This window comes from Notamacropus eugenii, chromosome 1, assembly GCF_028372415.1.
Source record: "Notamacropus eugenii isolate mMacEug1 chromosome 1, mMacEug1.pri_v2, whole genome shotgun sequence".
In the NCBI taxonomy this organism is placed as follows: Eukaryota; Metazoa; Chordata; class Mammalia; order Diprotodontia; family Macropodidae; genus Notamacropus; species Notamacropus eugenii.
In genome coordinates, this window is record NC_092872.1 from 509,757,341 (window position 1) to 509,774,915 (window position 17,575).

The 17,575-nt window shown below is 38.4% G+C and overlaps 2 protein-coding genes across 6 annotated transcripts in view; one reads left to right on the forward strand and one right to left on the reverse strand.

Annotated features, from left to right (window-relative positions):
• The window catches only part of AURKA (aurora kinase A), a 117,268-nt gene that overhangs the window by 34,226 nt on the left and 65,467 nt on the right, over nucleotides 1-17,575 (forward strand). The gene's annotated exons all lie outside the window — the stretch shown is intronic.
• CASS4 (Cas scaffold protein family member 4) overlaps nucleotides 1-17,575 on the reverse strand; it is a 55,209-nt gene that overhangs the window by 25,171 nt on the left and 12,463 nt on the right. The window contains exon 1 of one of the 5 annotated variants that reach the window (XM_072633471.1): nucleotides 14,798-15,477. The exons of 3 other annotated variants lie outside the window; for them this stretch is intronic. In XM_072633471.1, the coding sequence (XP_072489572.1) occupies nucleotides 14,798-14,809 (12 nt within the window). In that variant the 5' untranslated portion in view covers nucleotides 14,810-15,477. Of the gene's footprint in view, nucleotides 1-14,797; nucleotides 15,478-17,575 lie in introns of those variants that run through there. One more of the 5 variants, XM_072633470.1, reaches the window with a different exon arrangement.

The following is a 17,575-nucleotide window of genomic DNA, read 5'->3' on the forward strand; positions in this document are numbered from 1 at the left end:
AGAACAGAATTGGAATTTGAATTCTGGTTTTCTGACATCAGAGCCAATTCCCTTTCCATTTTACTATGATATCTTATGTTAAACATAAAAACTGCAAATTGTGGGGTTAGAGGGGACTATCTCCATCTAGTCATTAATTTGTGAGCACAGGGCTAGGCAGAAATAGAAAGCAATCTATGAATAGCCTCACCGTAGTCAAAGAATCATAGATCGAGTGCTGAAAGGATACCCAAAGGCCTTTTAGTCCCAACCTTTCATTTTGCAGATGAGGAAACAGAGTCCCAAGGAGGTTCAGTGATTTGCCCAAAGGTCATACACATAGCAATTGTCAGAGGTAGGGTTTGAACCCAGGTCATCTCACTCTAGAGCTAATGCTCTTTCCATCAGACTATGATTTAGGAGGAAGCCCCTCCTCGACTTTGTGGTAAATTATCTTTATTTATCTATTAATTGATTAGCACAGGGCCAGGCCCATGGACAGGCAAAAGAGGGAAGGATCTGTGATTAGGTTCACAGTAGTCACTCCTTTGGGTTAAGAGATTAAGAGCCCAATATAAATGCTTATATGTAAGCAGGCAAGGACAACTCATTGAGCCATTATTGTTTATTTACATTTTATTACAGCTGTACTTAACAGATTGACTTGGAGCACAGAGAGTAGGACTTTATTCCCTAAAGCCACAGAATGGTTTATTCTGGAGTGTGTGTGTGTGGTTAGCAGGGAGAGGGGGGCTTGCAAAATGCAAGGATTAGGCTGGGCAGAATCATGAAGGGCCAGTGCAGAAGTAAGAAAAGAGAGGGAATAAACTTTTATAGAATGTCTACTAGGTAAGGGAAGCTAAGTGGCCTCATAGTGCACAAAGTGCCAGGTTAGGAGTCAGGAAGACTCACTTTCCTGAGTTCAAATCTGGCCTCAGATACTTACTAGTGACCCTGGGAAAGTCACTTAACCCTGTTTACCTCAATTTCCTCATCTGTAAGTGAGCTGGAGAAGGAAATGGCAAACCACTCTAGTATCTTTGCTGAGAAAACCCCCAATGGAGTCAGGAAGAATCAGACATGATTGAAAATGATTGAACGGCAAAAATGTGCCAGGAAATATGCTAAGCACAGTTTTGAGGTAGGTATATTATAATTCTTTTTTTTTTTTATGGTTGAGGAAACAGAATTAATCAGAGGTTAAGTGACTTGCCCAGAGTCATACAGTCAGTTAAATTTAGTTGTTCTTGCCTTCACTCTTGCTCTGTCCACTGTGCCAGGGGCAGCTAGGTGGTGCAGTGGATAGAGAACCAATGCAGGAGTCAGGAGGACCTGAGTTCAAATCTTCTCTCAGACACTTGAAACTCACTAGCTGTGTGACCTTGGGCAAGTCATTTAACCCCAATTGCCTCATCCTGGGTCATCTCCAGTCATCTTGATGAATATCTGGTTACTGGATTCAGATGGTTTTGGAGAAGAAGTGAGGCTGGTGACCTGTACAACCCTCCCTCATTCAAAAAAACAAAGTCAAGCACAAGTCATGTCATCATTTCTCTGATGGCATGGTCTTCTTCAGCAACGAAGGATGAACACATCCACTGTGCCACCATTTGTTTCAAGAGGGTGACTGCTTAGAAAATAGGTCTAAGTGGTCCACCAAAAGTAGGGCACCCACCAGAAGTTTTTACTGGGCACATGAGATAGGGGAAGGAGAGTCAAAGGAAGCAGAGAGGGGAGCCCAAAGACATGGAAAGTAAGTTTTCCGAAAGTTGCAGTTTTGCACCATCAGTTTATATTCCACGTTCAAATGTGAATGAATCAGCCATGTTCAGATAAGTGCACACATTCTCAAGTACTTTCGGTAGTAGGAGTCAGAAAAAGCAGAGGTAACTGAAATAAAATATATACTAGATAACTTGATTTTGAAATCTCTAGATTATCCTAGACTTTCAGTTCAGACATTTGTTTCTGTGTCTTTTCCCCCTCTCCCTTCTTTTTATTTATTTATTTTGTTCATCATTTATTTGTTTTCAGTTTTCAACAATTACTTCCATAAGTTTTAAATTTTTCTTCCCCTCCCTAACCCCTCCCTTCTCACAACAGCATGTTATCTTATATGGATTCTACACATACATTCTTATTAAACATCTTTTTCCATTAGTTATGTTGCATAGAAGAATTAAAACAAATACTCCCTCCTTTTTAAATGAGAGTGGTAACCAATAGCATATGTAATGATGTGAATTTCTGATCTCCCAATCCTTTCTTATTCTCTGAGCAGTGATTTGCTCAAAGGCGGGTAGCAAGGGTACATATTATCCACAAAGAGGATCACATCTCCCCAGTAACTGAGAACTAGCTGTGCTTTAATAGGCTAATTTAGTAGAAAACTAAAAATTAGGGAACACCTTTTTAACACCTGCACTGTACAACACATTCTGGGAAAAACAGAGAAAACCACAGACCCAAACCAACTACCGAATTTTCTGTGAAAGGCATATCAGAGTGGGCTGAGGGAAAGGCTATATAGCCCATAAAGAATCTGCAAAAAAGTTAACACGTGCTGTGGAAATGTGACCCTTATGCCTTTATCCAGAGCAATTGCTGCAAAGCAACAGCTGTTCTGAAGTATATCAGGAAAAGTGAACAGTGGCAGATGATAGAAGTGGCCTATTGTGGATGACAAGACCCTCTCTTCAGTGAGAGCCACAGAACAATGAACGCTTTGTGTCCTTCCACCCTATTCCCAAACCACAGCTGTTACAGAAAGCCAACAGTACTCTCCTCTCCTCTCTTGAGGATTAGTATATTTCATTAACATATTTCTTAGCTTTGAATATGTTAGCTCGAGTCTTGATTCTAAGTCATATATATATGACTTTAAAACACTTTAGTGTTATATAAAAATCTTATTATAAACAAGACCCCACTGTAAGGTGGAAATTTGGTACAGGTGACTAAACCAATCAAACCACCAAAAAATGACATATTCATTAAAATATTTCAAAATGTATCCAATAACATTTAATTAAATCAATCAAATAATTAAATAATAATTAATAATAATAAAATAATTAATAATATAATAATTTATAATTAATTTAATTAAAATTTAAGATATTTGAAAATTAAGAAAATTTGAAAAAAAGAAAAGATTTTATTACTAACCTGCATATTCATTAAAACATTGGAAAATATATTTACTGCTAAACTGCAAATTCATTAAATATTAGAAAATATATTTAATACTAAACTACATATTCATTAAAATATTTTATAATATTTATTAATAACTTATTTATTAAATATCTACTTTGAGAAATAGCACCATATAGAAAAAAGAATACTGAGTTAGGAGACTTGAGTTCAAGCACCAGTAGCTGTATGTCTTAAACAAGGCACTTAGTTTCTCTGATCCTCAGTAGCTTCACCTACAAAATGGGAATAATATTAGCACTAGCCACCTGAGAAGATTTCTTGCAGGAAAGTGCTATAGGAATTGAGTTGTTATTATTACTACAGCTAAATACTATACAAAGAAGAATTATATGTAATATAGGTAAGGAGTATATAGATTAACTATCAAAAAAAAATAGTATTGGGACTGAATATTGGGGACAGTGGTTACCGTCATACTGGAGATGTTCAGAAGGGCCAGTTGGTAGAGAGTTCCATTTTTTTATGTGGGGATTCTATCATCCTCCTACCTGTAAGGTCCTTGCTAGTATATAGTGACAGTCAGACCAGGATTTCATTACTTCCCCTAAATTATTTTTTTTTTAATTCTTTCACAATTTTGTGTTACTAAAAAGAAGGGAAAAGTGGGGCTGCCTAATTTCAGATTTCCTCCTGTTTATATGACATTTTCACTCAGATGCTATGCTGAGAGTATCTTGTGGCATGAAAGACTGGGTTATGTTTGGAAATTCAGACTTCACTTGGTTTCTTCCCCACATCCAGAAACCTTGGAAAGTTTCTCCATTGGACAGCCTAAGAGGCTGGCATCAATTCCACTTGGTTCTTATGTGTGAAAGGAACATCCTTTCAGAGCTATAACTAGCAACTTTGGAGCCTTGAATAGATAGCATGAATCTGTCCTGATTAAACTTTTAAAGACAAATTCAGTTGAGACCTGAGGAAGGGAACAAGAGGAAAAGAACTGTGGGCCCCTTTGGATGATATGGGCTGCCTTTTAAGTAAAAGTAGGACAGGAAGTGGGTATGAGGGGAAGGGGAAGGAAGGAGTGAGCTGGGGCAGAACATGTTTTCACTCAGATGCTATGCTGAGAGTATCTTGTGGCATGAAAGACTGGGTTATGTTTGGAAATTCAGACTTCACTTGGCTCCTTCCCCTCATCCAGAAACCTTGGAAAGCTTGTCCACTGGACAGCCTAAGAGTCTGGCATCAATTCCACTTGGTCCTCTTGTGTAAAAGGAATATCCTTTCAGAGCTATAACAAGCAACTTTGGAGCCTTGAATAGATAGCATGAACCACCTCATTGAAGGTGGTAACCTTCAAATATTCAACTTATCCAGTAGGGGAATATAGTCCATGTAGTGACCATTCCTTAATGCCATACTGATTGACCAGAGCCTACCACCAGCTGACTAATCAGCATTGCCTTGACTGGTATATTCAACAATGGAAGGATGAACTATGTTAACCATTGGATAAACTGTTTCAAATGTTTGTTCAAAAAAACCCATTGGGTTCTGCTACAGCCTCCAGGAAAAATTTTTAAAAATCAGCTCTTCAGTGGCCTACTGAAACTATTTAGGCAGGAATTAATGGCCCATGCGATGCTTGGCCTCAGATATCTACAGACCTGAAACTGATTGTTCTTCAGAGATACATAGAGCTAACACCAGATGGCTGTGCAGAAATTCTTAGATGAGAACCATCCAAGAGAGATTTCATCAGCCTGGACATGGGATTACCCACATTACAATACTACATGAAAGATGCCATTCTAACACTGCATTTTGAATGATCAAAAATTGAAGTATCTACGGTGATTCAATGGGTAAAGAGCAGTGGGTCTGGTGTAGGGAAAGACCTGAGTTCAGACTCAGCCTCAGACACTGACACTAGCTGCTTGACCCTGGACAAAGTACTTAACCACTGTCTGCCTTGGTTTCCCCAACTGTAAAATGGGGGTCATAATAGGGCTTCTCTCACAAAATTGTTGTGAGGACCAAATGAGATACTATTTATAAGCTGATCACGTTACCCACTCCCCTTGTCCCCACTAAATAAATTCCCGTGACTTCTCATTGCCTCGAAGATCAAATATAAAATGCTCTGTTTGGCATTCAAAGCCTGCAGCCTCTTCCATCCAGTGACACTGGCCTTCTGGCTATTCCAGAAACAAGACACTCCATCTCTCAGTTCCAGGCATTTTCTCTGGCTGTTCTCCATAGCTGGAATGCTCTCCCCCTACACCAACTACTGACCTTACTGGCTTCCTTTAGGTCCCAACTAAAATCCTACTTAATTCTAGTGCTTTCCCTGTAAATCTTGCATTATTCTGTAAATGATTTGCTTTGTATATATTTGTATATTTATTCTATCATTAGATTGTGAGCTCCTTGAGGGCAGGAGCTACCTTTTGCCTCTTTTTGTATCCCCATTGTTTAGCACAGTGCCTGAAATATACTAAGCATTTAACAAATGCTTACTTTCCCCTCCCTTTTCAGATCGTGCAAAGGTGAGTGCATCATTACTTTCAATGACAGAAACTTAAATGAAAATTAGCAATTAATTAGCAAATAATGAGTAATTCTTCAATTACTGAATCATCACTTAATCTTTTTATTTCCTGTTAACCACCATAGTTCAACACCTAATTATCTCTCCTGTGTGGTATTATAATAATTTCCCTAATTAGTCTTCCAATATTTCTTCTCTCCTCTCACTCTATTACCCAGGAACCCTGAGAGTCTTCCCTTCCCAGTGTGATTTTTTTTTTAATTAAAAGAGGCCATTCCTTGAGTAACTACTTAAAGAGGCCTATTCATTGAATGGGTACATCTCATTCAAAGTGAGAATCTGATAAGACCTTAACCTAAAATGGTCAGGGTTTCACTTTGCAACCCTGGGCCATCTCCAGTCATCCTGATGAATATCAAGTCACTGGACCCAGATGGCTCAGGAGGAGAAAGTGAGGCTGGTGACCTTGCACAGCCCTCCTTCACTCAAATCAAAATCAACTACAAGTCATGTCATCATCTTGATGTCATGATTCTCTTGGGAAAGGAAGGACAATCCTGCCCATACCGTCAGAGTAATCTTTCTAAAGTAGATGAGGGGAGATTTGGTTTCCTCCTCCCCAGCTCAGAGGTGTAGGAGGCTTAACCACAGATAAGGAGTTAGTGGGTTAACACCTTTTTAATTTTATTTATTAGGTATGAGCACCTTTCTCTAACTGAATCAGAAAAAGCAGAGATGGTGGTGGTGGAATGACAATGGTCAGGTTTAAAATGGTCATGCCCCTGGAATTTGGAAATAGATACACCCTGCTCTTAGACCTGCAGTCAGGCAGTTTGAGTCAGTCCCAGCTGAGTCTTTCATAGAATGTCACCCAGAAGGATGAGGGATGGCACTGGGGGGGTTGGGGGGGGTTCTCTCTCTTCCCCACCTCCATCAGCCATGATTAGCATTTTGCTACTCATCCAGAAGGAGACATCTCATGTGAAGAGTGGGTTCCAGATAGTTTGAATCACAGTTGAGGAAGCAGAAACATTTTCCAGATAGACATGGATATAAAGAAACATGTATTAGAGACAACCATCTTCAAAGGGTACGATCCCTTACTGCATAGATGAAAGCCAATAGGCTATGGACAAAAGAGAGAGCTAGCTCTGGAATGATTCAAAATTTCCTCACTGCTAGTCCAGGACATAGCTATTTAAAGCCCCTCCTGGGTTGTGATCAGTTTTGGCAGAGAAAGGAGTTAGCATTTTGGTAAAAGGATCATACCTAGTTATCACATTCATACCTCATTATGTGTGATTGCAACCCATGACTTTATCAGTTGCCCTGGGGAGAGACAGGGAGAAACAAATCCTCCTTTATACCATGCACAGCCTTGACCATGACATTTCTCTGTTATAAAACCTTAATTGGCCCCTCATTGCCTACTGAATAAAATGCAAACTCCTTAGCTAGGCTTTTGTGACTGATTTTTCTCACCCTATTTTTCCAGTGTCTCATTATTCCCTTACATTCTAGTCAAACAAATTACTCTTCATTCTTTGACTGCATGATTCCCATCTCTGTGTCTTTGCTCATGCTGCTCCCTCATTCTGGAATGGCTTCCCTTCCCTTCTCTGGCTTGAAATCCTATCCATTAGTTCAAAGTTCAGCTCAAATGCCACCTCCACCATGATACCTTGTATGACCACTCTGGCCATAATTCATCTGTCTTTGCTTTGAATTTCTGTAACAACAACAACAGCTAGCATTTAAGATTTGCAAAATACTTTACAAATATTATCCCATTTGATCCTCCCCACAGTCCAGGACTTAGGTTCTATTATTATCCCTATTTTTACAGATGGAGAAACTAGGGCAAACAGATTTAGTGATATGCCCAGGTCTCACAGCTGTTGTTGTTCACCCTTCATTTCCAAAGAGGACCAATAACTTCATGAGGATGAGGTCTTGACTTGTATGTGAATTGAATTTAAGAAAGTCAGATTTGCAGTTGTCAGCTTTACTCTCTCTTCCAGAGTCATCAGAGTCCAGTGGCAGGACAAAAGTAGGATAATTGGTGATGGCCCAGGATTGTAGTGAGTGTCTTTGATGTCTGACCAAGTTCTAGCACCTCCTTCAGACTCCTTCCTGGACAATGGAACAAGTTGTTCTCCTCTGTACATATCTTTTAAAGTATCAGAATTTTTTTTATTGTATTTTAATTCTTTAGAGTTTGGTAAACCAGTAAGAGAGGCAGCTAGGTGGCAGGCACAGTATATAGAGAACTGGGCTTGGGATCAGGAAGACTCATCTTCAAGAGTTCAAATCTGGCCTCAGACACTTACTAGCTATGTGACCCTAGGTAAGTCATTTAACCCTGTTTGCTTCAGTTCCTCATCTGTAAAATGAGCTGGAGAAGAAAATGGTGAATGATTCCAGTACCCCTGACAAGAAAACCCGAAATGGGATCATGAAGAGTAGGACTTGACTGAAATGACTCAATAACACAAAGCAGGAAAAGAGTAGGTGGTATGTTTCTGCCCCCTTTTACTCTCCCCCCCAAAATCTTAAGCTGCACTAAATTTTCTGGAACACACTGTATATAGTATTCTGGGTTACCCAGAACATCCCTTTTTCCTTATCCTGCTGGATAATGGAAAGTTGGACTGTATTCTGGCATTCTTGGCTCTACATGATGTGCATTAAAGAGCAATAAAACAGTTATTAAAATACATAAAAGGAAAGTCCCCTTGTATGAGAACCATAGAAGATCATTGAAATTTAGAACTTGAAGCACTCAGCTGCACATTTAACTAAGGGAGGAAACTGAGGCATAGAGAGAGGAAGTGACTCCGTCTTCATCAGCAGCTGAAACATAGGAACTGAGAAACATACAGAAGGCCGCTGCTCAGTGGGGGCCTCTCTTCTGTGGATGACCAGAAATAAGAGGGAGGAAAAGGGAAAAGAGTTCTGCAGACCTCTAGGGAGAAAATCACCAGCACAAACGGTTCAGGTCCTTAACAGAACATTAGAGAGCTCCTTTCTGTCACTTCATTTGTTCTGAACTTCTCAGAACTTCTCAGGCTTCTCTTTTACTCCACTATTAATAGAATGGTAAGCACCTTTCCCCCTCTGCTTTGGTCTATTTCCTTAGTAACTGTGGGTACCCACAATGACTCTACAGGAGTGGGAGTGCTTTAGTTTTATAAGTTACAAAGCCAATTTTCCTCTACTTACTTGGAAAAACTAAATCTATTGCAACTATGGAGACAGACCTTATAGTAAAAATGGAAATGTGATCATCTGAGGCCTTAGTTCCCTTGATTTTAGCCCTAGCAAGTGAGCAGATTGTTGGGACCCTATGGGGTCTCTGATGTCTCTGGTTTCATCTTTAGTCCTAAAGTCTGGCGGTTAGGCCAGGATTTAGAGATGCCTATGAGATGCTGAAGAAGAAAATTATTTACATAGGTAAAATCACCCATGAAATAACTCAAGAACAATAGGATAGGATATAAATGCAAAAAGAAGTTTACAGACAAGATGCACTATAGGAATTCAGAGGATGGAAAACTGGTTTGAGCTAAAGTGGTAATGGAAAACTTCAAGGAAGAGCTAGGCCTTAAAGGATGGGTGATGTTGTATCATTAAGCAGCACACTGAACCTCTTTTCTCTTCTGTTTTCCTTTTCTCTCTTTTTGAGACAATCAGGGTTAAGTGACTTTCCCAGGGTCACACAGCTAGTTAAGTGGCTGAGGTCAAATTTGAACTCAGGTCCTTCTGACTCCACGCCCAATGTTCTATCCACCCAGCTGCCCCTTCTCTCTCTTTTTTTTTTTTTTAAATCTGCTAACCTATTCTTTGTCTTCCTTTTTTATTTTTCTTCTTTCTTTGTCTAAACCAAAGTTCAAATTTTTTTGCTCATAGGTCAATATTCTTTGCCATGGTAAAGTCTTTACCATATATCCCTCAACAGATCCTTGGTGATCCTGAGGAAGGAATCCTGGTAGAAAGTGGGATTTAGCTGGGTTTTAAAGGAAGCCAGGAGATGGAGATGAGGAGGAAGAGCATTCTACAAATGAGGGACAATGCACCAAAAGGGGGGGGGCGGTAAGAACCCCTGGACTAGATGATCTCTAAAGTTACTTTCAACTAATTAGTTCTAATAAGAGAGAGAATGGCATGGTTCTAATCAAAGTCCTTCTTTCTGACCTGAGTGTGAAGAAGGGGGAGCTCCAATCTGCCTCAGTGGAGAGAGTCTGCACTCTAGTGAACTCACAGTTTATTTTCAGTAATGAAGTATTTCTGACATGACATCAGTATTCAGAATTTTAACTTTCCTAAGTTCTATCACTCCCAAGAATTCACCATGACTTTCAAGAAAAGATGAAGTTTTTTTCCTACATCCTTTAAATGACATAAAAGTATTTAGTTATTTTATATTAACTACTTTTTTAAAGCTAAAACATCACAAATAGTGAGCCATGTACACTATTAACACTTATGGTTGCAATTCCTTTTATATATGTTAAACATGGGTCATGTTTATGTGAAGAGAGCAATCCCTAACATCCATGGAAATCCTTCAAGAAAAGTTCCTTCCTGATTAATGAAAAATTTACTTGTGTCCTTCTTATCAGGGAACCGGAAACAGACTCATAGCACCAGGAGATACCAATGGGGGCAGCTGTGTAGGGTTCTTTGATCATCTTTATTAAATTTTGCTTTCTTTTCCATGTACTTGGGAATAACTTATATTATATAAATAGGAAGAGAGGCCAGGAAAGATCAAGGAATAGAAAATTGTGTTGTTTGCATTAGTTGACTTTTGCTGTTCATTTTTTATTATTTTCTAAATAATAATATATGCAGAACAGCAAAGTTTCTGAAACATTTTTTAATCTTCTCACCATCTCCACTGTCTCTACCCACATGCCCTAAAAAAGGAAGAGAAGGAGAAGGAGGAAAACCCAGAGGAACTATCACTTCTCTGGGGAATTTTGATGGGCAACCTCCTGTAGAATATTTTATGAGCTCAAGAGGGATACTATAGAGAAGTTAAAGAAAATATTTTTTAAAAAACAGGATCATAGAATATAAGGAAATGACTGATCTGTCTATTAATTACACAGGACAGGATAAAAAAAATAGAATTTTAGCACTGGAAAGGACAAATGTGGAAATGGAAGCCCCAAAAGGGAAAGTGAATTTCTAAAGTCATATACCTATTAGTGGCAAAACCAAGACTTAAACTCTTGTCTTCTATCTTCCAGTTCAGCATTATTCTGTTCCTTCTGAATAGTCTGCCTAAGCCTTCACAAACCACATTCCTTCTAGTTTCTCAGTCCTCTGCTTCACAGTTTTATATCCCTTTCACACAGGTTATTCTGCCACTGCCTGATCTGATCCAGTGTCATAGATAGCTAAGCTTGTCACCTTATAGATTTAGAGCTAAAAGAGGCCTTATATCATCTAGTCTAACATCTTGATTTTACAGTTAAATAAACTGAAGCCCAAGAAGAAGTGAATTGCCCATGTTCATAGAGGTAATTACATGGCAGGGCTGGGATTCAAGGCAGGTTTGCCTAATTCTAAATTCGGTGTACTTTCAACTGTATCACAAATTCCTTATACACTGCTAAAGCCTGAGATTTTTCAAAAATCTCTTATTTAAAGACTTCATTATATGCCATCAATCTTACAACAGTAGACAGGATCAAGTATCATAACAGTAGGGCATCTGTGATCCCTTAATGTTATCCTATTGTTATTCAAAATAAACGATAAATGACCGTAATTCACATTTATGTAGAATTTCATGGTTTACAAAGCCCTCTCCTCTCAACAACCCTATAAGGCCATAATAGTGCCAATTTCTAGATTATTTGGGACACATCTTACCCCAGTCAGAGAATTTACTAATTTTGCAGAGGACAAGAATAATGCTATGAAGAATGCTGACAATGTATTGATTATCTCTATGCCTCTGAGAGAAGAGATCATTCTGGTTAAATACAAAAGGTCTGTGAGCTATGTGTGTATGTGTGTGCGCGCGTGTGTGTATTTATAAGAACTGGCTAATATGGTATTTCTATGGGAATTCAATGATACCATGCCATTCTCTGGCAGCTAGGTGACACCTTGGATAAAACACCAGGCCTAGACTCCAAATCAGAATTAAAATCAGACACTTACTAGCTACATGTCCCTGGGCAAATCACTGAACCTTTTTGGCCTCAGTTTCTTCATCTTTAAAGTGAGTGAGAGAAGAAAATGGCAAACCACTCCAGTATCTTTGCCAAGAAAACCCCAAATGGAATCACAAAATGTCAGACACAACTGAAAAACTACTCAACAACTACAAGGAATGCCATTCTCAAGAATCAGATCAACATTCATTTAGCTAACAATTAAACAAATTGCTTTTAATGATTACTTCATGTTTTTCTCCTCAGATTTCTGGCCCTCACAGGACACAGAACAAGCTTCTCAGCAAATGTCCACTCTATGGAAATAAAATTTAGCGGGATCAATGGAAAGAGTGCTGGCTGGGGAGCCTCCTGACTCCCCTGGTTTCCTTCAAGTCCCAACTAAAATTCTGCCTTCTACACTACAGGAAACCTTTCCCAATTCCTCCCAATTCTAAGGTCTTCCTTCTATTATTTCCTATTTATTTATCATATTTATTTATTGATTTGTACATATTTGCATGTTGTCTACCCCATTAGATTATGAGTCCCTTGAGTGTAGGGACTGTCTTTTACCCTTCTTTACATCCTCAGCCTTTAGCACTGTGCCTGACACACAGCAGGCACTTAATAAATGATCATTGACAACCTGATTGGAGGACCTGGACAAGGTACTTTATTTCTTTGTGTCTCTGTTTCCTCATCTTCAAAATGAGGTGTCAGGACAGGATGACCTTTTCTCTCTATAAGCCATGTTCCACTTGGTATATGAACTTAGAAATGTTTGACTGCAGGATCCTAAAAAGTACTTATCTAGATTCTTTTCCATCATCCTTTAGGTAGCTACAATCTTGTATGGTTCTCTACTGACTTTCTGTGAGTGAGTCTTGGCTTCCCAACTAGACTATAAACTCCTTGAGGGCAAGAACCATAGCTTGCTCCTTTAGTATCCTCCAGAGCACCTAGACCAGGATTAGGTCCCAGGTAGTTGGTTTCAGTCAATACTAACTGAATTACAATGCAGACTTCTGTGTCCACAAGGGAAATTCATAACATCTCAGGGATGAAAGCTATATTAAATACCTATGGCTTCTGAAGCAGTAATTGGCATGCAAGATTGTGTCTAGACTAGTTCCTTGTGCAGAATTCATTTTGTTGTGTGAACCAATGTCAGGAACAGAGGTGGAAGTCCTCAGAGGTTCAGAAGCTAACAATATGAACTAGGCATCAAGCAATACCAAGTGTCTTGAACATGACATAAGTAAAGCATATTACAAGAGGGAAATCCAGCCATTTCCTGGTTCCTCCTTAAAAGCACTTAAAGCTGCACAACCTAAAGGAAACCCTGCCGGATCATGTATACCTCTTGCCCTCCTCTTTCTTTTTGATTTTTCTTCTTTTTTATCAATACTTCATATCACTTCCCTTGTTCCCTCCTTATTCATCTATTTCCCTTTCCTTACTCTTTCATCTCTTTCTTGGACTCCTGACTTTCCCCCTTTCTTTTTCCTTCTCTTTCAAAGTACAATGGCAGTCAGAAGACTTGGAGTCCTCGCTGCCACCAGTAGCTCACAGAGAAACCCTGGGCAAGTCATCAGTAAAATGAGGGATTAAACAACAATTGTTGAGTTTCTGATGTCTTATGACTGAAGATTATGTTCTTATTCAAATATCCCATCCACCCCTCCCCATTTCTCTCTCTTATCTGTGTTTTGGTGTCTGACTCTGTCTGTCTCTGTCTCTTTCTCTCTTTCTCCCTTCCCTTCCTGCTCTCCCATTTTCTCCCTTAGAATAATTTTCTAAGGAAAAAAAATCATTTCTCTCTAGAATTTTCCTAGGATCTGAGTCATCCCAGATCAGTAAGAATCTCAACATGTCTGTCCATCTTAATATCTACATTTAAAAGTAAAATTCAGTCAGTAATGAGGAAGTGAATGTTACTTAAAAATGGATAGAATGTGATATTTTATGACAATTATTTTCCCTCAAAAACATGCTTACTTTGATTTTTTTTTCTGTCTCATGAAACTGGAAGAAATACGTAACATTTCCTATTATTTTCCTTTCCCTTGTCGTGGCAGATATATGACAAACTGTGAGAGGGCTATGGTATTCACAGAACAGTGCTGACCACTCAGAATTATTTCAGTAATCTGTGTTTCATTCACTGAAATATTTGGAATGTTTTGCTGTTGCTATTTTTTTTAATGAGGTGACAGCTAAATAGTTACTTCTTGTATCCACTTTTCAGCATAGAATACAGTTTAATTGTATTCTTAAGGCTATTCAAAAGCCAGGAAACTCAAATGAAGGACAGAGAAGTAGAACTGATGTCTTCTTTGAGTCCAACATAGACTTGTTAAATAGCTTAGAAAATAATCATTATTTTGTTTGTGACTCAGTTTCCTCTCTTGGAAAGCAGAACTTTAAAGTTATAAAAAGCATAGTTGAATGTATATATGAAAAACAATTTTGTATTTACCTAGTTCTTTAAATTTTGCAAAGCGCTTTAAGTATATTATCTCATTTTAAGGTAGATGCTACAAGTGTTACCTCTGTTTTACAAATGGGGAACTTGGGTCTTAGCAAGGCTGTGCCTTTCCATGTGACCACATAGATAGGAAGTATCAGAATATCAGAAACAGCCTCTGAAACCATTTTACAGAACAGTAAAGATCTATCCGAAGCCTAATAATATTTATATTTTAAAACTCAATTTAATCAAACCAAACGTTTGAACAATATGCTAATTCAGTTTTGCCTGAGGCACAGCTGAACTTTAGATGATTTTAAGTGATGGAAACCATCACTATACTCTTCCTTAAATTAAAAAAACACCAAAACAACATTGAAACTTTCAACTCTACAAATTCAATATCCCAGGCAATTCAAAATGTTCTAGAAAGTATATCAGAGAAAATAAGTTTTGGATACTTACATTGACCTTCATCCTGCCCTCCCTTTTTTTAAAAAAAGGGGGCCTATTCCATCTCCTAGAAAATCCCAGTAGAAATCTATTTGAGTGCGAAAATCTTTCAACAATACCTTGCACTGGAATTCTGTGAGGTTTGGTTTGGAGTCTCAAATAGCTGCACCCTGGATTATGCTCTCTCTACAGCTGTTCATACCAGGAGATATGGTCTGAAATCAACAGCCATTGGGAAATGAATAGGGCTAGTTACATAAGAAATTCTAAGAATCTGGTTGGCTCCTTGTCAACTGTATGCAAATGATGCTTATGATAAACTGAGCTGTAGCCCTAAATTTAAATGGAATCTTGGAGCTTGAAGGGATTTTAAAGAGCTTATCAGTCCAACTTTTGCTTGCTTTTCTAGATCAGGAAACTTGAGATCCAATGAAAAGAAATGATTTAGCAAAACTTTAACAATGAGTTAATATCTAAACTGGGATTAGAATCTAGGTAAGTCTCCCAAATTTCAGTCTAATATGTTTCCTACTGCTTCATGGAGGATGGTAAAGAACAATAAAAGCTCTAAAAATAGCCCTGGGCTCATGGGGAATATTGTGAACAAATGTAACTTCAATTTACTGTTTTTCCCTCCTGGATTGGGTCCAGGTTCCTTTTTGTGAATGCCTCAAATTCTCCATTACCACTCAAGTGGAAAGGACCTACCATAGAGGAACACTTGAAATCATAGGAGGCACCACATAGTCAAGCAATTTGGGGGAAAATGAATTTGACCAGAAAATAAAATTTCCAAGAGTCAACAACAGAAAGTAAAACCACTTTCCTTGATGCCTAAATATTGGAGTTTTTCCTAGGGCCTCTTAGAATCACCATTAGAATAAGACTGTTGGAACTGAAAGGAACCTTAGAATACAGAATATTACAAGTGGAAGGGATCTTGGAATACAGAATGTTAGAACTAGAAGAGATAGTAGAGATTATCTAATTCAACTCTCTCTCTTTTCATCTCACAGACCTGAGGCCCACAGAAAGGAAAATGACTTACCTAGGGTTGGTCACACAGCTTATACTAAGCCAGGACTATAATCCAGGTTTCTCTCATATAATAGAATGCTGAAACTTAAATTAAGTAGTTTACCTATTTATTATTTTTCCTTACTATTAGGATCATGGGATAAGAGATTGGTATAATGTACAGAGAACTAATCTCAGATTCAGGAATACCTGAGTTCAAGTCCTGCCTCTGACCATTACTGACTATGTGACCTTGTGCAAATTATTTAACCTCTTGGGGCCCCAGTAATTCCTTAAGAATCTCACTTGCAGAGAAGGTACCAACCTGCATTCACTGTTAGAGCAAGTTCTACATGTGGTATTCCCCAGATGGATAAAATCACTGATTGGTCTAAAACAAATTAAGATCACAGATGTAGAGTGAACTGAGAAGTCATCTAGTCCAACCTTTTCATTTTACAGAAGAGGAAATTAAGGGATATTTTCTGTTTTGAGGTTTTTCTTTCAACATCATTGTAAATTCATTGTCGTGAGGCAGCCAAATGGAGCAAGGGACAGAGAGCTAGGCCTTGAATAAGGAAGATCTGAGTTCAAATCTGGCCTCAGACACTTGCTAGCTATGTGACTCTGGGCAAATCACTTATCACTGTTTGCTTAGTTTCCTCTTCTGTAAAATGAGCTGGAGAAGGAAATGGCAAACCACTCTAGTATCTCCACCAAGAGGGTCACAGAAGTCAGACATGACTTAAAAGATTGAACAACGAATAGGCATAACCTTACCTATAGATATCTAACTCACAGGGTTATCATGACAGTAAAATGGAATACCCATCTTTGCAACCTTTAGAATGCTATATAAACATTTGTGGTTATTGTTTAAGTTTTCTTCATCTGCAAAATGGGGACAACATTCATGTCACCTACGTTACCAAGCTGATGTGAGAAAAGAGCTCTGTAAACTTTAAAGCACTATACAAATGAGTTACTTTTATCTTTAACCTTCTTCCTATTCTTTTTCCCTCAAGGAGGAGTGATAACAGATTCTAGAAAATAGAAAGCGCATAAAATAAAAATGATGCTATGAGAAAATCTTCCTTCTTTATGTAACCTGTGTATCCTTTGGCTTTACAACTTTTGGACATATATAAAAGCATCTTAATACCTTTTCTCCAAACAGTGATCTAAATCACTAATTTGGAAAATGTCTCCTTCTGTGCCATAGGGGATATAGCAAGCTTAGATATGATATTGTGAAGACCTGAGTTCAAAATTTGCCTCAGATACCTATAAGCTGTGTGACCAAGCACAAGCTAATTACTGTATTTGAGCTTTAGTTTCCTTATGTAATAAAATGTTGTTGTTGTGTTCGTTCTTCATTGCTGAAGAAGACCATGCCATCAGAGAAATGATGACATGACTTGCACTTGACTTTGTTTTGAGTGAGGGAGGCTGTGCAAGGTCAGCAGCCTCACTTTCTCTTACTGAGCCATCTGGGTTCAGTGACCAGATATTCATCAGGATGACTGGAGATGGCCCAGGATGCAATGGGAGACCTTGGCCCCTTTCACTTAATAAAATGAGGATAAATAATGATTGTAGTACTTACCCTGAAGGTGTTATAAGGTTTCAAATGAGCTACTATATGAAAAATGTTGAATAAATGTTAATTTGGTTTGTTGTTGTTATATCACCCTTCGAGCTCCTGCCTTCCTCCTTTCTAAGTTATTTCCTCTCTAGTTTCTTGTTATTTCCTCCTTCATCATCTTGACTCAA